Here is a 22,860-nt window from a genome sequence, read left to right as displayed (position 1 = left end):
AAACAGCTCAAAACAAGGGGGGGGGGGGGGTTACATTACAGATGTTTTGCGAGCACGTTGTTCGATTAGGGAGTGACCCTGAAGTCAAAGGCAGAGTCCCCTTCACACAATCAATTACCCAAAGAATATGGCAAGAAAGTCATTGACATTATTCCCATGTTTAACTCTATTTCTAATTGGGCACAACAAGGTTGCCCAGGTCAACCTAGACACACCCCTTTGTGTGTATCCAAACCGTCCAATCGTGGACATTTTAGCAGCTCCGTTTTTGCATCACTGTCCAATCACAGCAGTCAGACACGATGTTGATAGCCGGGACAGTTGATATCGCGCAGACCGGTCCAATCCACAAAGTGGCATCATTACCAGTGGATCGTCTTTTATGAGCCACTGGCCCAGATGCTCCGGTGCCACATGCAGAAAACGTCTGCAGCATTGCGGGCCACCGTGAACCCTGTGAAGGTGAGCAGATTCCATAATCCGTGATGTGTTCTGTATGTTTGTGTGTGTCTGTGGAGTGAATTATGAGTAATTGCATTTTGTCAAAACCCTTCACCTTCTCTCTTCTCTGCATCCCAGCCTTTTCATTCAGCGTCAACCATTTCCTCCCCCCCCCCCCAACAATGTTCAACAACACGCTGAATCTGACCACCAACTCCACCGGCCCGGATGGCCCCCACGGACCTCCGCCCTGGTACGAGTTCCCAGAGTGTGCCGTGGCCCCGTACGCCTTCATTTTCTACTTCGGGGCCAAGGTGTTCAACCTGGCGGTGGGGACCCCCTGTAACGTCCTGGTGATGTGGCAGATCGCCACGAAGAAGAGCGACGCCTCCACCTCTGACCACTTCATCTTCTGCCTGGCCATCGTGGACGCCTACTTCTGCCTGATGACGCCCGTGGACATGGTCAACCGCCTGCTGCTGGATGACAGTCGCATCTGGATATTTCAGCGATTCGGGTACGGGATCAAAAACGGTGCACCACTCTTCTTGGTGAGTTGTTCCTTATAACTCCAGATTAGTGATGAATGTCGTACACAACTTTCTGCATCTTATAAAGACCGCTTAAGTTTAAGATCTTCCACGGTGTATTTGATATTTGATGACGTACGACATCTATTTTCTGACACTGGCATGATTTGCTGCTGTACTGAAGATTTGATAGAGCTCATAGGACTGTCAAGTCATTCACAGTAGCATTATATACAAAAATGAATCATATGATTTTGATCAAATTGTACCATCATCACACCATAAGCTCTTTTTAGATATTTTATTCTTTAGTTATATAGAAATCTCATTAAGTCACTTTAGTAACTTGCTTTGAGGCAGAATTAGGAATTAACTTTAAATCTAATCATTGTAATCTTCGTAATCTATCACTTTTTAAATAAATGGCCGCCTAAAATTATAATCAAGGCCAGAGGGTTGACACCCTCACATATGGATATTTGATTTAAAATTTAAAAAAAGTTATCAGTTCAAATCACTGGAGGGTTTTTGGTCTGATGTTCAGAGAATTATTCAAAAATCTCCCTTCAGTTTTCTGTCAGTTAAAATACTCGTCCAGTATTTTTGATTCAACTCACTGAAGCGGACAGTCCTTCCACTACAGTGTGTAGAAATGCAAATATCCCTTCGCCGGTCTGCTCCCTAGGTGTGCATTTGCTTGGACCGCTACATGGCTGTGGTCCACCCGATACTATTCACCAGAATCCGCGACAACAAGATTCGCATCGGCATCTCCGTGGTGGTCTGGAGCCTCATCCTGGCCTACGCCATCAGCACGTGCACCCTGGCAATGGTGACCACCAGCAAGATCTTCAGCGGCATCATCCTCTTCGCCTTCGCGGTCATGGTTTTCTGCAACATCTCCGTCATCTGGGTGCTCCGCCGCTCCGTGGCGGGGAAGGAGAAGATGCACCCCGTGAAGAAGAAGGCCTTCAGGATGGTGCTGACCATCCTGGCCATCATCGTGTTCAACTACCTGCCGCCCGTGGCACTCATCCCCTTCGTGGAGTACTACACGTTTGTGGAGTATCGCTGCCAGATCAGCACCAGCGTGTTCGCCATCATGGACCTGAGCTGCAGCATCGAGCCTCTTCTCTACCTCACGAAGATGGAGGGTTTGGAAGGCAAGTGCTGCGGGCGGAGCGTGTCCAAGAAGCCAGGCGATGTCAAGGTGTAACCAATCATAAATCGACCCCGTCCAGGAGGATCATTTATTTTTTCTCCAAAAAGGTTATTGGAAGAGAAGCCTGTTGTACCATGCAGAAGATTATGCCATAACAATGTAATCATTTCATTTAAAACCCATATAACTAAATCAATTAGTGGCACAATGATGACGAAAAGGCGAAAGGATGACATATTTTAAAATGTCACATGATCTAAATTAGTCGCCGATTACTAAATTAATCTCCAACTATTTTGATAATCTATTAATCGGATCAAGGAGTTTTAAGGGGGGGGGGGGGAACTCTGATTTCAGCTTCTTAAATGTGAAAATTTTATGGTTTCTTTGCTCCTCTCTGACAGTAAACTAAATATCTTTGGTGTGTAGATCAAACTAAATATCTTTGGTGTGTAGATCAAACTAAATATCTTCGGTGTGTGTGGACAAAACAGAAACATCATCTTGGAGTTTTGGGAAACCCGATCGACATTTTACACCATTTTAACACATTTTATGGACCCCACAACTAATCGATTAATCGAGAAAATAATCGACAGACTAATCAATTGTGAGAAAAAAATTGTTAGTTGCAGCCCTGAATCAAGTGACGACTTAGAAAAAGTCCAGCAGTAAGTGTGAGTGGAAAATTAATATTGTATTTTAAACATATCCAACTGTAAAGGTATCGATGACTTTAATTTAAACACAATAAAACTGGAAGAAAGTTGAAACAACATTAGGGTGAAGTGGATACTCCAAAAGATGAAATATAAATAATTTGAGTTGTTGAGTTTGATCCTCACATATGAAAACAAGTCTTAATAAACCTCTCATTAAACACACACACACGTCTTTTCATCCCGCCTAGAGCGGCGTCTGGTTTACAGAGCACTGATTAGCCAATTAGCCAGTCAAATTAATTATTAAGCCTTGTGATGAGAAACGCACTGTGGGACCAATTAGCAGGGATGTAGTGAGAGGACGGGCACGTTGTTGGCCACACACTAAAAACGTAACACACTGCAAATTAATAAAAGAACAGGGATATGCAGTGTAATGTCTGCGTGAATTAACGACCATCATTTCACAGGTGTTTCTTAGGAAGAATGTCACTATTATCTAAAGTGATGATTTGAAATGATTTGAAAATATAAGACCATTAGTGATAATTGGTGAAAATCAATAATAATAATGTATGGCTTTTTGTTGACATTTTTACTTTCTTGACAGACTTGTTGACAAATCATAATGCCAACTTATGACACATGACATGTTTATTTTGATTAAAATACATTGTTGTGTTTGTGATGTGAAAATTTTTTTAAGTGTAGAATTGTCTTTGTAAGTCATATTTAGATTTTAGAAAGTGAATTTTACACAGACAGAAAATTGCTTATTTTTTTGTACAGATTACAATTAAAAATAAATACATAACATTTGCTGACATTTGATGAAACCGACGGATTCATCGGTTAATCTCTCACAGACGTAACTGTACCAGCATTTATGTTTCTCTATATGAAAATTTCTATTTTACAGAATAAATCATGCAGAAAATAATTGTGCATTGAAGTTAATATTTTATCTAAAAAATTTAAACTTTATTTTCTTGAGTTCTAAATATTTGGTTGTGTTTGTGTTTTCTTTAAAAAAAAATGATTCTGACGGTAAAAGTGATGAAAAAAAAAAAGAATTAACTTTTGTGGAAAATAGATTTTTTTCTTGAAGAGTCAATTTCTTCTTCAGAAAAGTTGTTCACACCCGAGGGAGACTCAAACAACTTATTACTTTTGAATCTGTGTAATTTTGGAGTGCATCTCCTTCAGACTCTCCAGGCTGGCTTCAGGTCCATCTTCTGAGGTCACGTATCCAGGGTAAGTGGGGTACGACCGGGGGGTTCGGGGCTTAGTGGTGTCACTTCCTGCCCCTGACGATGGAGGAGGAAATAGTGGTATCAGCTTGGCGTGAGCATAGTCAATCTCGAAACCCTCAAAAATGAGCCCCACCCCGGAGGCCCCTAACGCCTCCTCAAGGAGCCGCGACACCTTCCGGGCTGCCAGCACCAGTCCTTGGTAATCCCCTTTGTCTAGTCTGAATATATTGGAGGTCAACGGTCGGCGCGGCACCAGCACGGTGAAGCCAGGCGAGTTGGGGAAAGGTGTGAGAAAGGCCACGTGACCCTCGTCCTCCCACACCCGCCACTGCTGCTCCTCGCCGCGCACGATGCGCGGGAACAGGCCGGGGTGAGCCGGGTCGCCGCCGAGGAAAGTGAGATCGGGAGGCGCGTCGGGCGACGGGAGTTTGGCCCGAATCTCGGTTTTGATTTCGGTCAGGCGGGAGTCGCTCCACCTGGGGGCGGTCTTGGAGGTGCAGTACCCCGGGTCGTGGGCGTTGTGCTCCTCCTCTCCTGCCAGGTGGGGACGCCACTCTGCGTTCAGACCGTGTAAGGGCAGGACACGGATCTGTGCAAATGAAAATAAAAATTGAGTCTGAATTGAGTTCTGTGGAATCTTTCTAGCCCCCAAAAAAGTCCCTTCTCGGGGGTAATACTTTATGAAATCACAGGAAGCTTTGGGGTGGGGCTTACTGCGCTGAAGATGCCTGATTGGTCGAGTACTAAAGCATTTTTAATACAACCCGTCAATCCCAGCAGCAGCAGCTCATAAAATCTCTGATCAACTGCAGCACCACTTGAATCTCCTGTTTAACATTTCCGTAGTGTTTGTCCATTTATATAGCATCATCGCCACCTGGTGGACTGAAGTGGAACTGCTTGATGTAGCCATAGGTTGTTCATATGTGAGCAAGCTAATTTGTCCCATCTCCCCCAGTTATTAGGGCGAACAACTGTCAGCAAGAACCTTTTAGTTACTTAAAAAAAAACCTGGGAATAAAAAATATATGTACTTTTAATCAAAAAAAGGGCTTAAATGCAGCTTCAGAAGCTTCTTTTCCCCAGTCATGACAGGAGTAAAACTGGTGGCAAACCTTGACTCCTTAACTTCAAAATTTTACATCGGTGCTGGCAAAATAATATTGGTAAATCCTAAAACATGATCATACATATTCCTTTAAAAAGTTGCACTGACGGCCCTGCACAGGCAACCAATCCACAGACCAAACAGGCCCCTCACCTGGGCAGGTGCGTCCCCGTGGGGTCTGCTGACCAGCGCACACCTACGAGCCCCCAGCCTGTCGCACAGCAGCTCCGCGACGGCTCTCGCCCCCAGCAGCCAGGACAGGTACTCGGGCTCCCGCAGGCCGAAGATGCTTCCTCCCGGGCCGCCGGGGGCGCTGCTCTCCAGGATGACGGAGCCCGGGGTCCAGGGTCGGGGATGCAGGTAGGCCACCAGCCCCTCCGACTCCCAGATGACATGGCGGGGACGAGCGGAAGACATTCTGTGGAGCCAGGAGATCAGAACGGAAGACAGCATAGATTTACATTCCCAATATCTAAATAAATAGATCAACATACAATGAAATGAAACATAATATAAGGCAAAAGTCAAATCAGTTCAAATGAATATGTAATATCATAGGTCAAATTAGTTTGTTATTTTCATGGATGTGACATTTTATATTTTTCTTAAATCACTATTTAGTCAGATTTTTATAGCAAAGACGTTTTAACTTTGCTCATTTGCTTACAGTATTATAATGATGTAGCTGTATTCATTATTTATTATAATTTTTTTTACCTTTTTTCATGTAAAAAAAATACTTTTGCATTTCGTCATCATTGTGCCAGATGCTCAAACTGTTCTGTGCAACATCCAGTTTACAAGTAACAACTAGTGATGCTTATTTGAATCATCGATGAACATGCAGATTATTTTTCATTAACCATTAGATGTCTGCTTGTTTTATCTTCACAAAAAAAAATTTAAAAGTCCCAAATCCAAAGATGATCATGATGATTTATTATCACGTGGAAGAGAAAATCATCCACTTTTTATATCTCAGAAGTTAAACGGCAAATCAATAATTAAGTTATTAAAAATAATTGATGGTTTTTCATTAATTTAATAATCAATAAATCGATTTGGGATTGATGTCTTCCCTCTTGTTTTGATCTGACATTTTAAAAAGACATGTTTAAAGTCTCCTCGTTGAATAAATGATATGAATTCTGGGGTTTTTGACGACGTCTTAGTCTTTTTAACTAAGTCTTTTCTTAGTCTTTCGACTCAGTTTGGGGCTTTTGGAGTTGAACACGTTTAACGTTACACCAACTGCAACAAAGAGGGACCTGCACCGACGTACGAGCTACTAATCCGATCACATCGAAGCCGAATGTCAGTGTGGACTTGGACAACTCGGAAAAAGTCAGACAGTCGGTGACAATCAACGGTTTCACCGTGAGAAACGAGGGAACCGTGTTAAAATGTCTGCTTTTTAAACGGAGTCCGGTTCGCTCAGCAGACCGTCGAGCGCCCGGTTTGGTTGTCGTTTTGTTTCGTCAACGTCACTAACCGAGATGCTCTGAGCTCACTGACCTTCTGACGATGAAGCTGGCGAACACCATAAAGTAACGGAGAACAAGCAAACACACCTGTTCTCGGCTTCTCTCGACCGGAAGTAAAAAGCCGCACCGACCGAGATCAAAACAGTGACCGCGGCTTCCCACATCCGTCAGAGAGGACCGATACAGAACTGACACGTTCCAAAACCACACGCGCGCTTCCTCTTCACGGAAAAACGGACCTGTTTTAAAGATGGTGACAGGAACATAACGCTTCCTCTTTACGGACAACTGAGAAGTGGTCGTGCTTCTTCTTCTTCTAATTCTTCTCCGCCTTCTTCTTCTGAGTGTTTTTGGCGGTTGGCAAACAACACATTGGCGCATTACCGCCACCAACTGGTGAAGGAGTGTGGCTCAGCATCGCTATTATTTACTTTATAAAATAAAACTGACCAAACAAACAAAACAAAACAAAATCTTAGATCTTCTCAATTACAAAAGTTTGTCTAAGATATTGAAATTTGAAATATCTAACGGATTAAACTGTTCTTTTTTCTTTCTTATGTTTCTAATAAGATGCCTTTTCTCTCTTGCTTATATTTTTGACAGTGCATCATAACATGCTCTATTGTTTCTTCTTGGCTACACTAGTCTTTTTTGGCGGTTGGCAAACAACAAATTGGCACTTTACCGCCATCAACTGGTGAAGGAGTGTGGATCAGCGTCGCTATTATTTACTATATGAAAAATATAAATAAAAAATAAAAAAAAACTTAGATCTTCTCAATTATGTACTGAAATATGATTGGATTCCACTCATATGAATTCTTTTTTAGAATAGCTACTAGATTAAACTGTACTTTTATCTTATGGAGGTTTTTGAATTAGATGCCTTCTCCCTTGCAAGTAATTAGGGCTCGAGCTCCACTGACAATGTGAGAGCGAGGACCTATTGTAATTGAGTGAATTATATTATTTATTATTATTATTATTATTATTATTATTATTATTATGATCATTATTATTTTTATACAGCAAATAAATCGCTAATTTGCACTTAACATGCTCCGACTTTCCCGAAAACTTGCTCACGCATCAGAATCGGGGACAAATTCGATAAATTTGATATTTTATGAGTCCTCTTCTACTTCTTGTGTTCGTTAAACCACATTGTAGGTGCGTTAGCACCAACTACTGGACTGGAGTGTATAGCAGCGCATTGGCAGGATATTAGTGTAAATCCTGTTTGCTCAAAAACATTTTACTTATTGTTACTTACACGAAGACGTTACTTCTTTTTTTTAGCAACAGGGGTTGTCAGGTGGTTTTTGTCCAAAATCATGTTGTACAATAAAGTCTTGAAACTAGAGATTGGGATCATAAACCCCTCCAAATGTTTACTGACGCTATATATGGAGTTAGATCAGAGTCATTTTCTTATAGACTTCTCAAGAAATTGACTTATTTTTACAACCAGCGGTGATTCCAGAGAATAAAACTTGCTAAACAAATCAATCGAACGCCCGACAGGACTCTGTGTGCCCACTTATGTGAGGTCATTTTGACCTGTGTCATGATCGTGTGACCTGCTGACACGTGTGTCATAACATTCTGGGGGGGGGGGGGGCAGGACCCTTTAATATGACATACTGCACCATCCCACACACACAGTACTCGCACACAAAACTTTGTTTGCAGTTTTAAGAAGTGACATCAGATGGTGCCCTTGAGCTGCGGACAGAAGGGCGAGTGAGCCGGTCACTGGGAGGAAACACAATGGTCGGGAACGAAGAGGAGTGAACCTATTGACTCATGACATAAACTTAATCTACTGTCTAGTGTCTGCTGTGTGTCAGCACAGGGGGAGTAGACACTTCCTCTTTCTGCAGAAGGTGAATCTCAAAAAAAATCACACAGCTCACATTTGTGAACATACTTGTCTCCACCATTTTTTCCAGTAACTATGCCCTGAAATGAGTCACCACACACACACACACACACACACACATTCTTGAAGTTTTTTTCACAACAGCACACGAGGAAGTGAGGACCAGGCAAAAACCTCCTCACTTCACAAAATTTTCAAAAAAAAAGCTGCATTGGTCCTCACAACAAGTAGACAAGGTTTCACCCACCAGCTGCCAGAAAGTGCCTTTGTGCACCTAATCTTTGTATTTGGATAAGTTTGCGATGCGTCACACAAAGAGGGCTGTGTGACCCCGTCGATGACAATCGTCATCTTCTGAAATCCCTCGTCTTTACTGGAGTAAAACGGTTTGAACAGACAGTGAGGTGCGGCGGGAAAAGAAATGTGTCGTCCCACTTGTCGACCGTCGTAAATCTGTCTTGCTAATCTGCGGCCCGTGACCCGGATAATGAGCTCAGCTGCTCCAAGATCCCTCAGAGGACCCGGATGTCAGCTGAGGCGTGATTCACTCAGGCAAGAGGGTCGGACTGGGTGAAAGTCGGGAGCGGAGGTCCAAACATACCGACATGTCTTCTTTCCTTATTGTTACGATTGGCATATAGGTGCGATGTAATACAGTTGCACAGGAAACATGAAGTAAGTATAGAAGTAGAACTGGAACCAGTTGGCATCATCGGCGTGGAGGCACAGTTGAAGAAAATCAGGTTTTACGTCCTGTTAACTGTCAAGTTCTTGTTGGACTGCAAAATGAGCAGTTGTTTCAAGAGACAGGCCAGACGGACTTTACCGCTGCATCGGCTGAGTCTAGCTGTTAGTTCTGAAAGCTGTCACGCTTTCAGTCTGTGTAAGAAATTCAGATTTTAAATAGCGGCGGATCATGCGGATGACATAATTTCCGTACAACTCAGCTGCACAAAAAGCACAGTTTTAGTGTCACTTACTGGCACAGAACAGCGAGGTGAAGTGACGAAACATTTAACTGACACAGGACGTGATGTAAGAAGCTGTCCGAGCGACAAACTCCATAACCCACACATATTGACTGTGGGAAGAATCTCTATGTCTCCATGCGAATGAGACTGACACTCTTCAGCGAAGGCCCCCAAGCTGCCCCTGGGTTCACGTCAAGGGTTAAAAAGTATCAAGGAAACGGGCCATTCCTTTCTCTCAGCTTGGGGCGAGAGCAATAAACGTTTGAAGGATTTAAGCACAGGCGGTTAGTGGGCGTATCCATTACGGTGTCATAAGGTGTTCAAGCCACCTCCAGTAACCTGTTCTCCATCACACACGGCTACAGACAGAGCCTGGTAGGACTGACACATGCACAGATTCTACATCCTTCCATTTTCCAATCCTTGATTTTCAAGGCAAACAATTTAAATAGTCCAAATACAGATACACGAATACAAGAATTTGATACAAAATATGGTAAAATGATCATCTGAGTTTAAATTGTATAATAGATTAAAAAATGTGATCAAAAGTCTGCATGTTTATTGTATTGCGGTATTGACCCAATGAATATAAGGGAAGAAAATTGTGGATATAAGGTCTTCTTTTCAATATCTAAGCATAGTTTTATGGACATGTGTTCCCATTTGAGTCGATTTTACTTGTATTGTCTCATACATTGTATTTCTTTTGATCTATTATCTTTTTTTCCCCCTACACCATTCACAGGATTATTGACTTAAATGTTTAGTCACCTGTAACATTAAAACCATCCAGACAATGGCACAATTACTATATTAAATACAGTTGGATTTTATATAAATGAAGCTATAGTGTGGTATGAAATGTCAAAGACAAATGTATTTACTGTAAACAGCAGTGGTGTGTATCCTCAAAACAACGGGAAGACAGAATCCCGTCTGTGCCTGTATGGACATGGACACATTTTTTTGTAATGTACAGCACTGCCCTGTGCTTCTTCTTTTTTGGGGGGGATATATGTCAAGGATATTATTAAAAGTTTTTGAACGCAGACACATGGTGGTGTCAACAAAATACGGAACCAATGGCATTCACTGTCCAGATTATTATGCTTTACCTTTCCATTCGTATATTTAAAAAAAAAAAATAGCTGTAGCCCTGTGGTCACAATGTATCATATCAATATGACAGTATCCAAAGGTGTATATAAGACATATATGTGTTATAGTTGATATCAGCCAAGATTAGACTTGTGAAAAGCCTGGTGTCATAATCCGAATGTGTCAGATTGCTTGGCTCTCACTGACGTACTGTAGACAAACTATGAATAGCCCTATGGCCTTACTAGGTTTCACCACTTTTTGTGAAGCCAGATGCCATGAAGTCTTGTGATGCAATGTGAAATATGGTTGAGGACCGGACTCAGCAGCCCGTACTTCATACTGCTCGTAACATTAAAGGGACTTGGAGCGCGTCAAGAAAAACCTTTGTCCAACCAGTTTTTCTGGGTTGGCCCAAGGACACAGTTGAAACACGTGAGTCCTCAAAGAGAGGGAACAAGAAATTACCCTGGCAGCCGGGGTTCACCGAGCTGAAATGACCGCAGTCTAACAGTTGCATTCTGAACAGCCTTGGGAGATTTCCCCCGAAATGCATCTGGGGGGAAATGCTAATGCGCTTACTTGCCGAGAGATGAAACCGTGATGCTACTTTCACGCGGCGACACAGCCAGCTGGCTTAGTCTTGCATGAAGACTGGGAACGACGGGGGTTCGGTATTAAAAGGCGATCAAGACAAAGGAGCTGTAAGGCGTTGTTGAGCTTCAGATAAAGAGCAAGGCTAGTTGGTTCTCCGCGAGTCCCGTTTGCTAGTTTAGCTAACTGGCTAGTTTTAGCTTCATAATTTACAGATGTGATATAAGTGTTCATACCTAAAGACTACTACAGTGGTTTTGATTTTCCATGGACAAAAATGGCCTACTGTTCTAAAACGGTTCAGTACATGGTCATACCGATGTTCGTGACTATGAGCTTCATTGTCTTTGGCTTAAAGTCGCACATGAGGCCAACTGGTTCAATTCAAGATGAAATGTATAATGCAAAAACCAAGCAACGCAACAAGTGTCAAGAATGTTCACGCAAAGATTCATGAACCCTCCCTCCGGCCCTTCTGAGAACAGAGGCTCTTTTATAGGTTTCGTAACTACATACGTCAAACAAGGCTGGGATTCAGACCAGCGGTTCAGGCCCACTCGGCAGTGAAGCCTCACGGAGTGTGCGACACATGACTGCACGCAAACACGCTCAGCCTCGGTTCGGTGCGCCGCGGGGGCAACGGCGAAGTAACGCGCTGTCACGTTGCTGTGAACAAGCGACGCTGATGGAACCGCTGTGATCCACGATCTCCACGGAAACGCCGCTTTGCCCGGAGCCGCTCATACAGGTGGAACAAGCACAGATCACGTATTGTCCATGTCATATCGTCTATGCTGTAAGGACAAACTTCTCAGCCATGCGGAGGATTCCATGCGTGAAGTTCAGGGTCACACGTGTCACGTGGGGATGAACGGGTATTCCTAAAGCATGTTCTTCCCTTCCTCTATACGTCACACACACACACCAGTCTATAATATGATATTATGTGAGATATCATTGGCCAAGTTGAAGAAGAGGACAATAGAGTCATTGAAGCTATATTATAACCATGACCGCAGTTGATATCCAGTTTCAGAAATCCATACACAACAGACCAAAGTTGTGGAAATATGGCCTTCTTTTTTTTACTACCAGAAAAAGGAAAAACTTATGGACACTAATACGTATCCCAAACGCATACTATATTTTCAAGCAATGCAGGTCTTGAGTATTGTAGGGTGTCAGAATGAAAACTGTCAGCCAGAATTAATTCTCACTTCTGTTATTGGACACCACGACGAAATGCGCCGAGGAAAACGGAAGTTACGGATGTAACTGGGGTTCTATGAATCCTGGATGACCGCCAGAGTTCTTGGTTACTCAGAATCTCCTGAACCCGCCAGAAGATTCTGTAGGAAACGATCTCGTGATGACACCGGAGCTCATACCGGAGTCGGGGGTCATCCGAGGTCACATGTGACTTTGTTTCTATTAATATTCGATATCCAGTGTTAAGCACTGCCTCTGACGGTCAGTAAGGATGAAATAAAACAGACATCTAGGGAAATTTAAAAGTGGATGCGGAGGGAAAAAAACAACAACAACAACAACAAAAAGTGTTAAACAAATTCCAAAGTATCATCGGCTAAAACAATATGACAGGTCATATACGCCACATGCGATTAGCATGTAATATGGATTGAGCAAAACAGACTTAATTAGTCGCGTCATTGAAATGACGACATTGTGTTTCTGCTTGGGAGGCCTGAGCTGTCGTGGCAAAACCGAAAATGCTGCTTTGGGAATGCGCCGTTGAGGAGTGTGTCTATCACATTTCTCCAGACAGGTACATAAGAAGTATTTTTAAAATAAGTTACAGTACGACTCTATGCTTTTAATTCCTTACTTACTGGCACTTGACACAAATGGATGAAAAGAAAAGTGTCATGGGCCAAGGTCTACTTTTCTTTCACAGCACAAACGGTAATGACGAAAAATTAAAGAGAACAGAGTAGAACGCTCGCGCACACTCATTCTTAACCATCGGTTAATCCGATAATCACACTGCTAATCTTTCTAAGCAACTCGTCCACGTCATAACAGATGCAGTCTTCACTATCGTCTTTTCCACCGGTCTACAGCTCGGTCAGCTCTTCTTTATCTGCGTCTTCCCAGGAGGGCACGGCCTCACTACTGAGGAATCCATCAGGGTGTGTGTGTGTGTGTGTGTGTGTGTGTGTGTGTATGGCTTTACTGCCACGACTCAATTTACACAGCTGCTTGACACAAGTCAGCACATTGAGTAAACTATGAATCTCGCGCGCACACACACACACACGCGCGCACACGCGCACACACACACACACACAAACACAAAAAGTACTGGTGTGTAACCAGTACTTTCGTGTTGTTACAGTTAGGGTTTGTGAACCAGTTATTATACAGGATGTCCTCAGGCAACTCCAAGAGACGTCTTTGTGTTGTGCGTACCCTCCCCTCCCCTCTATATCACCCACCTGTGAACCCCCCACCCTTGTGAGAGACTGGTGAGTGTAGTCTGCTTTCACAATTACAAGGACCTTCCCATAAATCAGTTGCCCAGCTGTTTCTCGCTTCTCTTCTTTCTTCCCCCTCGTCTCTCGTTTCCTGACAGAAAGCTCCGGGTGGAGACTGCAGGGACTCCTGAGACAAATGAGCTCTCCGCAGCCGAGTCCACCAGTCGGAACTCGTCTTGCAGCGTAAACAATTTACACTGATGCAAATTATAAGACACTTCACTTTTAAATAAATAAGATATTTTGGAGCCACCGGGTCAGCTCTGGGGTTTTTCTGACATTATCCTGAGTGTTTGCAACCTCTTTAACGGGACTGTAGGTCGGCTTCATTTCATTGGTGTTTTATTTCAATGACTCACCGAACAAAACTTAGAAGGGAACTCTATGACTCGCACTCGTAAAGGACTACTACTACTAGTACAAAATCTGCTGTGCACTGTGAAACCATCACGTTCCACTTACGGACATCAATTTAATAATTGTTTTTGTGTTATAGGTCTAATCAGACTCTGGTCATTTAAATTATAGGTACAATTTTAACATTTAACAGAGATCTTTCAGGTGTATGCAGCATCCAAACCCGCATATTGAATTTTGGTCGTGTGCCCACTTTGCTTTGGGTTTGGTTCTCTGATTATATATTATGTATCTAGCCACACTAGCTTTGACAAAGTGACTGCTAGTTTACACAGATTCACAAGAACCTATATTAGCCATGACAATGTAATGCATGTAATAACAATGTACTACCACCACCAGTGCGCTGAAATAATTTCATACAGAAACTTCCTCCAACATCTTAACTTAGATCACACTTGTGAAATGTTATCATTTGCACCGTACTTGTTTTAGGTCGTAATTTGGACTATTATATATATATTTAATTTTTTTAAGTGTTTAACACCTGCTTTGATATTAAGGATCATGACACTGGAAAGCAGCTAAATGTAATTAAACCACCATAAATTTGATCTATTTTTTTTTAAATCCCTGCCATTAGAAAAGCACACCACACGTTACTTGAGAGCTGAAGATATTTATTAGAAAAAAAAGAGCAAAGCATTTTCTTTTTTTTTTTACAGGCCAAACACCTGCAATACAGAAACTGAGCTACTCGAGATATGATTAGTTTTTAATCCAGCATTAAATAACAAAAACCACAATCGGCAAGCGAAAGAGTAGAACACTATATACAAAAAGGACTGTGTTGATAGTTTATCATCATAAGCGGCCTTGAGGCCCCTTCCTGGACTTGAAGCTGTCAAGAAGTAGAAGATCATAACGGGGTGACACAGGGTTAAAATAAAAAATAAAAAGTAAAGAGGAGTGGCGTCTCACTTTGCAAATACAGAAGTCATTTTATTAAAGCTACGGTCTGGAGGTCTGGAGGTCTGGCTCTCGTCTGCTGCTCTGAGTGGGAGGGAATCTCTGGTCAAAGTCTACTACACTACCGGGAGCTACGGCTCTGACGGTTTTACGTGCCTCGTCTACAAAGACAAATATTCACCCTGCCCGTTTGTACGCTGGGGACCTAACAGGGGACTGAGAGACAAGCATGTAGGGATGCTTCAACCAGCCCCCTGCTCTACACTAATAATCTCAACCTCCACGGGCTCTTCCGTTTCTCTTTCCCCCATCACTACTCTGCCACAGCCACGGGGCTGCTGCTCTTGGTGCGCCGGTGCTTGCGGACCTCCTCCATCAGGTCCTTGAGATACTGGATCTCTCGGCTGATGGCGTCCGCCTTCTCCGCCAGCTCCTGGTTCCTCTTCTCCAGCTCATCGCACTCCGTGTTCAGCAAGTCCTGCTCCACCCTCTTCTTCTGCCGGTAGCGAGTGGCCGCCGTCTTGTTCTGCTCCATCTTCTTCATTTTCTTCTCCACCTTGGGAGCGCCGGACACCGATTTGACCTTGGGGGCCTTGGCGGAGGGGGAGGAAGCCTCTGGCTTGGAGTAGGGCTTTGTCCTGGAGGAGCCGGCCATTGGGGAGTGGGGAGGAGAGGGGAGACGAGGGGGCGAGCCGGCGAGTGAATCGATTCCTGAGTCATCTTCGGCGTCGCTTGACGGGGGAGAGGTTTTAATGGAGGGCTCAGGGAGAGAGATAAGGGCTGGCTCATCGTTGTTGGCGGGGGAGTGCACAATGGTGCTGGTAGCCTGAATGCTTTCACTGGGCTCTGGGATGATCGTGGCCATTTCATCTGCGTCCGCCACATCCACTTCACTCCCAAGCTCCGGTGTGAGTGCTGGAGAGGCTGGAGGCGGAGAGGGAGGCTCAGACTTCAGGTCAACCTCCCGGTCAGGAACCATCTCTGTCTCCTCGGCTGCCTCGGGAAGAGGGAGCTCCAAGGGGAGGACGGGGATGCCAGGCAGCTCCAGACCCAGCTCCAGACCCTCGGGCGAGGTGGGGACGGCCGAGTCGTAGGAGTCGAGATCCAGATCCATCTGGGCGTCGAGCGAGGCCAGGAGGTCCTCGGGGGAGCTGGGAGAATCGTCGGAGGAGCAGGAGCCAATGAGGGAAACCAGGTCGAATTCACTCAAGTCGATCTTCTCCGACATCCAGTCCATGCCCGCAAAGGCATCGTCTGCGGACAATGAAAGGATGTTGATCAATATTTAATTAATTCAGAACTTTATATTTTTCTCCTGATTATATAAAATATACTGAACTGCAGTGAATAAGGAGGACGGCATTGTGAAAGAACACTCGTACTAAACCAGCCGGAATCGGTCTCAAAACCTGCAAACTGCTAAATGATGCATGTTCATCATTTGCCTACCAATTACTCGTGCTTTGAATTTTGGTTCAAGGTGAAGTCACTACAGTGTCTTGCCAAAGACACATTCCCAACTTGTTAAGTCAGTAGTATTTTCTGTATTTTTTTTGGATACACAAATACAATGTGGCATTATGAATATGTACAACCTAATTCTATCATCGAGGACACGCCCACTCAAATGCTTTGCTGACAGAACCACAAATAATAAAAAAAAAAAAATCAACATCCCCACCTCTAACTGTGGTCGAGACATTTTTGTAGCCCTCCGTTTTCTTTTTGTCACTTATTCAGCTCAATTTTTAGTCACCGATTTCTCTTCTATGTTCTTGTACATTAGCTACACTTTATATTCTTTAAAAACAAGAAATGAAACACAGTCCCCCCCTCACCTTTGCAAACGTCTGCTCCGATGTGGGCGTCGAGCAGGACGCTGGCATCCAGCCAGAGGTGGGACGCCACTCCGGCCTTGGTTCCCAGGAAAGAGGAGATGTGGGTGGGAGGAGGAGGAGGAGGAGAGGGCGGCGGGGAGGATGACAAGGTCTGATAGGGGGACAGGGAGGAAGTGTAGGGCGCAAAAGAGAGGGGGGGTGAAGCTGGTGCCTTCCCCTCTAGGGAGGAGGAGGGAGAAAGAGCTTCTTCTTCAACATCTTGGTCCAGAAGGGGCCCCATGGGGTCAGCCATCAGAAATGAGGGTTCTGCGGACAAACACAAAAATACATTTCAGATCACCTAATTCCCTTTTGAGTGAGAATAGATATTTTTTTACATACACATTTGATGTCACAGGACTGATCATTCTCTGTATTCACTAGTGTTCATGGCAGTGCTTTGTAAACTAACACCAACCTAAGTACAGGGCCTCCACGTCCTCCAAGGCCAACTGGGAGAGTGTCATGGCTGCTGCTGCTGGTGGTCAATGGTAGCCGTGAGCGAGTGAACAGGAACGAGTCCCGTGAAGTTAGCGGGTCGAGGGGTTCGGTACTGCTGTCGACGGCAGCAAAGCTGAGGGTGGTTGCCGAGAGAGACCTGGGCAGAGGGGGTAGAGAGATGCAAACGGTTGGTATACAGGGAAACATTTATTTGTTAAGGAGGTGAAATGTGGGCTGGAAACATTGTGTGAGCCGATTTGGAAGATGCCACAGTAAACAAGGTTCTAATCTTAAATGTTAGGACCAAAAAAAATGTTTTGACATGACTGCGTTGTTCTGATTCGAAATATTATACCACATGGATGACAACACTGAGGAGGCCACTGTTTGTGTGCACCGGTAAGATTCCCCCATGGTGTATGAACTCCTCGACTCATTTCCTGATCGACTTCCTCGTTCGTGTGTGCTGAGTCATTGGGGTTGTTAAACGTCTCACATGGTGATGATGGTGATGATGGTGGTGAGGAGGGAGGGGCGGGGTTAATTTTAGCTAATCCGCTCCACTAGTGTCAAAGCGGTGACGAGTAGGGGATGGAATAACTCCGCCCCCCGCCGGGGTGTAACATTTCCTAATTTGGTCATAACTTTGGCTCGGAAACCCCGCCCTCCTTCCATGGAAATGTGGGCGGGGCAACCGCCATTTACGCAACGGAGCCGTCCGCCGGGGAGGGCGGCTACCCAAACAGGGAGTGTGTGTGCGTGTGTGTGTGTTCGCCATTTTGGAACACGCCACGTTGTCAAAGCGTTTCGCGTACACAAACAAAACAAAATGTGGGAATAAAAATTTTAAAAAAATGGAGAAATAAAAAACACGTAACCGCCATCGACGACGCTTTAGTTCAACTGAGGCGCGTTCGAACGCTTTAAACGATCAATTCCAAGACTCCACCGTCGTACAACACGTCCCGACGACTTCACCCACGAGCGGCCCGCCGGTCCGGAGAGTGACGTATTCATACAGCACCGACCGAGAAGGAGGAAAAAAAAATGAAATACTTACGCCATTTTGCCAGAAACTGCCAGCGCGCTTCGCCGTTGCACTGCCGTTGTGGTGCCGCTGCCAAATATCGCCGCCGCACCGCCTTCACAGAGCCATCGCGTCGGTCACGGAGGGAGTCGTGTGCGGTGGATGAGACATGCGGAACATTAAAAAACACAGATCCGAGGAAGTCGCGCGGGTCGTGAGCGCGGGAGACGCTGGCGCGGACGGTTGGACTACTTGCGGAACCAACGGCAGCGAGGAAACAAACGGCGGGGACAGGAAGTGACTGCGGTGCTTTATAAAGAGCGACAGTGAGCACGTGACTTGCAGCCCTACGTCCATACGTCAGATATATAGTTCCCCCGCTACGTCATATATATAGTTCCATGCCACACGTCGGATATAGGTCACGGGCAGAATGTTATGCATAGAATGTAAACACTGCGCTGTTGTGGGTCTTTCACGAGACTGATACTATCAAATGACAACCTTAAACTTATATTACATAATAGATATTTCAAGATACTTCGAAAATATACAGAAACTAAAAAAAAAAAAATAATGTTTTATTTAAATCTACTAGGGGCTGCAAACTCACGATTGCTTTCATAATCGATTATTTTCTCTATTAGTTGCGTGGTCCATAAAATGTCATAAAATGGAGAAAAATGTTGATCGTGTTTCCCAAAATCACCAAAAATAATGTTTTCTTTTGTCCACACACCAAACATGTTGAGTTTACTGTCACAGAGGAGCAAAGAAACCAGAAAATATTTACATTTAAGAAGCTGAAATGTTGCCCTTTTTTTCATAAAAACTACTTGAACCGATTAATCAATTATCAAAATAGTTGGCGATTAATTTAGCAATCGATTATTAATCGATTAACTGTTGCAGCTCTATGTACTAATAAATGCGGAACCCGTGGGTTGTCGTTTTCCCCCCTCAAATACGTAGATAATTACAAGATTGCTAAAGGACCAACAAACTTCAGTATGAAAATATAACAAGATCCATTTTATAATAAGCGTTTTAATGTCAATTATGTATCCAGCCTTTGCCCTTTTGTGGATAACTTGTCTCTTTACCATATTTTGTAGTTCTATATTAGTTGTCGATGTGTCTCTGCATCATCAGCATCATCCAGCCTCTTTACACAGATGACATGAAACGGTCTCTTGTGAATTCATTGCAGCTGCTGGACAAACTTATTGAACCCTGCTGTGGTTCACAGAGCCAAGTACCACACTGCCCCCTGGTGGTTAGCTTCAGCTATTCAAAATATTGTTTCAGTCTTTCTTGTCCTTAACGAATAAATGACATTGGACATAACATTATACTAGGGTCAATACATTTTGACTTTCCACCCTCTTACAGTTCCGTCATATCTTCATATTCATATACCTACATTATCATAAAGATACAAGCACTTTTTATACAACTGCTAAATATTTTCCAAATTCGTCCTGTGGATAACAACGCTGATGGCTATGGCACTTTAGTACAATCTCACAAATCTCTATATATAATGAGGCATAATGAGAGCATTATTAAAATGTGACGTGACAAATTCATCGGAATTTGGGTGAAAAGGACAAAATTGTATCATTTATTAGTTTTCTCTCGCACCACACAACTTTGCATTGTTGCAACGGCAAAAAACAGCAACATTTTACTGTCTTGTACAGAACAGAACAATACATTCCAGTATAAAGTGGTCAATCCCAATTGAAATTGGGACTGGAGGTGGTCATAACAATATATATATATATATATATATATATATAAGAAATATATATGTCAACTTATGGAGAAGTTGCATGTATCTGTATCTTTTCTTGACAAATCTAATGTAAGTTTAATTTTTAAACCTGGTGACTAATGACACAAATGAGATGTTTGACTATGATATTGGGTCAAAAACAGTTGAAAAAGCAAAACTTAAGACAAATTACAACTGCCTGAACATAATTAATAACTGCTATCAGTCAACCATCTACAGAAATCCTAAACATGAACTAATGCTCGTCTGACGACGCTAAATTTGGAATGAAACTCTTGATATTATTGAGGGAGGTAAATCAAATGTTCCCCGTGTGTGTATCAAAATCCTTACGCCAGCATGGATTCAGCCTATAAAAGTTTTTGGGCCATTCATGAGACGTGAAGTAGATCCAACTTCCAGAATACAACCTGGTTCAGAAATCTATTTTTGAGCAGCTCTGTTTTCTCCTCTTAGGCTGCAATGTCTTGTGTTTGTCTTTGTGTTTGAGTGTGTGCGCTTCATTTCTTCTCCTCGACAGTCCTGCCAAAGTATTCCTTTTGGAACTGCTGGAACTCCTCCTCTGTGAACAACGACTGTGGCTCCTTGGGCTTCTTGGCGGTTCGGACCGGGCGGTTCCTGGACTGTCTCCCTGTATTGTGACTCTGTATCTAAGTGAGAAGAGGAGCAATCAATTAACTCGTTTGAATAGATAAGACAGTAGTTATTTTTTTTTAACAAATGAACTCCAGAAAATGGAGTAAAGAAACCAGAAAATATTAATTTAAGAAGCTGAAATCAGAGAATTTTGACTATTTTTTAATAAAAACTACTTGAACCGGTAAATCGATTATCAAAATAGTTGGCAAATAATTTGGTAGTCGATTACTAATCGATTAATTATTGCAGCTCTCGTAGTGATATTGCACAATACAAAGAATATGGGGGAAAAAGAACATGCACTTCCAGTCAAAAAAAGGTTTTGATGGGTGCTCAAAACTGAATTAAATTTCAATACAGATAAGATGACAGCTGTAACGGGCGCACGGTCGAGGCTCTTCTTACCTTCAGAGTGTCCGAATCTGTCGCTTTGCATCCGGTGTTGATGAAGTACTTGAGGTTTGCACTCATGTGGCTCTTCCCTTCCTTCTTCCTAAACTCTTCTACAGTAAACATGAAAGGAGATACAAGAGTTCAGAGCAAAATAGAACAGATAATATAATATATAACAGGACCACGAGCAGACGGACCCACTGCAGACTTGATCCTCTTGTCTTTGACGGTGGCCCTGCTCTTGCCGGGGCCCAGGCGACCCTGCAGCCGTTTCTTCTGCTTCGTGACCCCCTGCCGGTTGGTGCTCACCAGCTCCATCACAGTGGCCGAGCTGGGCGTCTGCTGCTTCTTCTTCTTCTGCTTGTTCTTCTTCTTCTTTGCTGAACAAAGAGAGACAGAAGACAGAACACCAAACGTGAACAAGCCATTTGCATTCCTCTTGGTGCCCGGGGTTACTGATGCGCCAGTTGGCTAAAAACTTTCACAGTGACGTTTTTTGATGAGAACTTCAAAACTGGTCAGATTGGTTGTTTTTTTTGCCATTTTCCAAAGGCAATACAAGGCCATGCACATTTATTTGTATAGCACAATTCATACACAAGGTAACGCAGAGTGCTTTTACAGAGACATTGAATTACATTAAGACAAAGACATTAACATTTTGAATTAAAGCAAAATATTGAGACATTAAAATGAAAGCATTACATTAAAATCGATATTTACACCAGAGCAATAAAACATGATTTAATAGCAATAAAAGTGCATTTAAAAGACAAGAATTCATTATTAAGATTCATTTATAGGAAAGGGTGTAGAGTGAAGAGTGTTTTTTAGGCCTGATTTAAATGAGCTGAGTGTTTTCAGCACATCTCAGGTGTTCAGGAAGTGTGTTCCACAGGTGAGGAGCCTAACGACTGAATGCTGCTTCACCTTGTTTGGTTCTGGGAACACACAGTAGACCGGGGTCTGGATGGTTCATAGGGAAGAATAAAGACCTTTATTTGTTTTAATTGCTGCTCCTTAACTTCTGTGTTTGTTCATATTTCGTATAATAATAAAAATGTCTGCACAGATAAAGCAATTATGAGCATCAGAAATCGCAGGACTCATTTAGCGGGGCACACTCGCTAATGTAGGTTAGCTCGCAAGCTAAGAGGCTGAAACCAACCGTTGCTATCATCGCTGAGCAGCTCCAGTCCTTTCCTGACCAACGCCGCGGACATCGTGATGTTTGACAAAGGAAACGCTCTGAGGATTTTGTATTAATACGAGCTACATCGACCACAAGCTGAGCGCACTGCTGAACCGCAACATGTGTGAGCCCATCAACATCCGGATAGTAGCGCCCCTCGTGTGCACCGATTAAAACCAACCGGCTGGAAAAGATGTCGAACAAAGGGTTCCTACCGTATTACTTTTGTAACGATTACTACCACAGCCTACCAGAAGACACTGCCACTACTACTACTACTACTACTACTACTACTAATAATAATAATAATAATAATAATAATTTCAATAATAATAACAATAATATTAATATAGAAACTAGGAAACCATTTAAGTGACCCAGAATAAAAGCATCAACACAAGGACATGTTCTGAAAAAATTACAAATATTAAAAACATGTATTGCAGCATTAAGATCATGTGTAAAACAAGACTATGACTAC

General features: G+C 43.3%; 4 protein-coding genes across 7 annotated transcripts; 1 reads left to right on the top strand and 3 right to left on the bottom strand.

The window, feature by feature from the left end:
• The first annotated feature begins 623 nt into the window (after window positions 1-623).
• On the top strand, window positions 624-2,187 carry LOC118312672 (G-protein coupled receptor 4). Its single transcript, XM_035637469.1, has 2 exons — window positions 624-992; window positions 1,657-2,187. The coding sequence occupies exons 1-2, from the start codon at window positions 624-626 to the stop codon at window positions 2,185-2,187; spliced, it is 900 nt and encodes a 299-aa protein (XP_035493362.1).
• Window positions 2,188-2,852: 665 nt separating this feature from the next.
• On the bottom strand, window positions 2,853-6,997 carry LOC118312965. 3 transcript variants are annotated; one of them, XM_035638075.2, is made up of 3 exons: window positions 6,880-6,997; window positions 5,310-5,574; window positions 2,853-4,637 (listed from the first exon to the last, which is right to left on the bottom strand). In XM_035638075.2, exons 2-3 carry the CDS (start codon window positions 5,571-5,573, stop codon window positions 3,960-3,962), a joined length of 942 nt encoding a protein of 313 aa, XP_035493968.2. In that variant the 5' UTR covers window position 5,574; window positions 6,880-6,997; the 3' UTR covers window positions 2,853-3,959. The 3 variants fall into 3 exon arrangements, with proteins under 3 accessions (XP_035493968.2, XP_035493967.2, XP_035493966.2); XM_035638074.2 differs by having other exon boundaries at window positions 6,672-6,971; XM_035638073.2 differs by having other exon boundaries at window positions 6,728-6,971.
• A 7,709-nt stretch (window positions 6,998-14,706) lies between these two features.
• atf4a (activating transcription factor 4a) lies at window positions 14,707-18,659 on the bottom strand. The gene is made up of 4 exons (XM_035636250.2): window positions 18,391-18,659; window positions 17,308-17,487; window positions 16,851-17,156; window positions 14,707-16,266 (listed from the first exon to the last, which is right to left on the bottom strand). Exons 2-4 carry the CDS (start codon window positions 17,354-17,356, stop codon window positions 15,326-15,328), a joined length of 1,296 nt encoding a protein of 431 aa, XP_035492143.1. The 5' UTR covers window positions 17,357-17,487; window positions 18,391-18,659; the 3' UTR covers window positions 14,707-15,325.
• A 1,293-nt stretch (window positions 18,660-19,952) lies between these two features.
• rps19bp1 (ribosomal protein S19 binding protein 1) lies at window positions 19,953-22,606 on the bottom strand. Of its 2 annotated transcripts, none has more exons than XM_035636253.2 (4): window positions 22,356-22,606; window positions 21,385-21,567; window positions 21,200-21,297; window positions 19,953-20,805 (listed from the first exon to the last, which is right to left on the bottom strand). In XM_035636253.2, the coding sequence occupies exons 1-4, from the start codon at window positions 22,408-22,410 to the stop codon at window positions 20,656-20,658; spliced, it is 486 nt and encodes a 161-aa protein (XP_035492146.1). In that variant the 5' UTR covers window positions 22,411-22,606; the 3' UTR covers window positions 19,953-20,655. The 2 variants fall into 2 exon arrangements, with proteins under 2 accessions (XP_035492146.1, XP_035492147.1); XM_035636254.2 differs by lacking the exon at window positions 22,356-22,606 and adding an exon at window positions 22,118-22,323.
• Window positions 22,607-22,860: the final 254 nt, after the last annotated feature.

The sequence above is a fragment of the Scophthalmus maximus genome, chromosome 8 (genome assembly GCF_022379125.1).
Source record: "Scophthalmus maximus strain ysfricsl-2021 chromosome 8, ASM2237912v1, whole genome shotgun sequence".
In the NCBI taxonomy this organism is placed as follows: Eukaryota; Metazoa; Chordata; class Actinopteri; order Pleuronectiformes; family Scophthalmidae; genus Scophthalmus; species Scophthalmus maximus.
This window is presented reverse-complemented; position numbering and strand designations above follow the sequence as displayed.

What these genes read in the sequence shown, in the direction of transcription:
- rps19bp1 (XM_035636253.2), bottom strand. Translation starts at nt 22,410, where the DNA reads ATGTCCGCGGCGTTGGTCAGGAAAGGACTGGAGCTGCTCAGCGATGAT. An exon ending in GCTCAGCGATGATAGCAACG is followed by an intron (nt 21,568 to 22,355) that starts GTTGGTTTCAGC and finishes CTCTTTGTTCAG; the next exon opens with CAAAGAAGAAGAAGAACAAG. An exon ending in GAGGATCAAGTCTGCAGTGG is followed by an intron (nt 21,298 to 21,384) that starts GTCCGTCTGCTC and finishes TGTTTACTGTAG; the next exon opens with AAGAGTTTAGGAAGAAGGAA.
- LOC118312672 (XM_035637469.1), top strand. Translation starts at nt 624, where the DNA reads ATGTTCAACAACACGCTGAATCTGACCACCAACTCCACCGGCCCGGAT. An exon ending in ACGGTGCACCACTCTTCTTG is followed by an intron (nt 993 to 1,656) that starts GTGAGTTGTTCC and finishes TCTGCTCCCTAG; the next exon opens with GTGTGCATTTGCTTGGACCG.
- atf4a (XM_035636250.2), bottom strand. Translation starts at nt 17,356, where the DNA reads ATGACACTCTCCCAGTTGGCCTTGGAGGACGTGGAGGCCCTGTACTTA. An exon ending in CGTGGAGGCCCTGTACTTAG is followed by an intron (nt 17,157 to 17,307) that starts GTTGGTGTTAGT and finishes GTTTGTCCGCAG; the next exon opens with AACCCTCATTTCTGATGGCT. An exon ending in CGGAGCAGACGTTTGCAAAG is followed by an intron (nt 16,267 to 16,850) that starts GTGAGGGGGGGA and finishes CATTGTCCGCAG; the next exon opens with ACGATGCCTTTGCGGGCATG.
- LOC118312965 (XM_035638073.2), bottom strand. Translation starts at nt 6,804, where the DNA reads ATGTGGGAAGCCGCGGTCACTGTTTTGATCTCGGTCGGTGCGGCTTTT. An exon ending in TCGAGAGAAGCCGAGAACAG is followed by an intron (nt 5,575 to 6,727) that starts GTGTGTTTGCTT and finishes CTGGCTCCACAG; the next exon opens with AATGTCTTCCGCTCGTCCCC. An exon ending in ACGGGGACGCACCTGCCCAG is followed by an intron (nt 4,638 to 5,309) that starts GTGAGGGGCCTG and finishes TCATTTGCACAG; the next exon opens with ATCCGTGTCCTGCCCTTACA.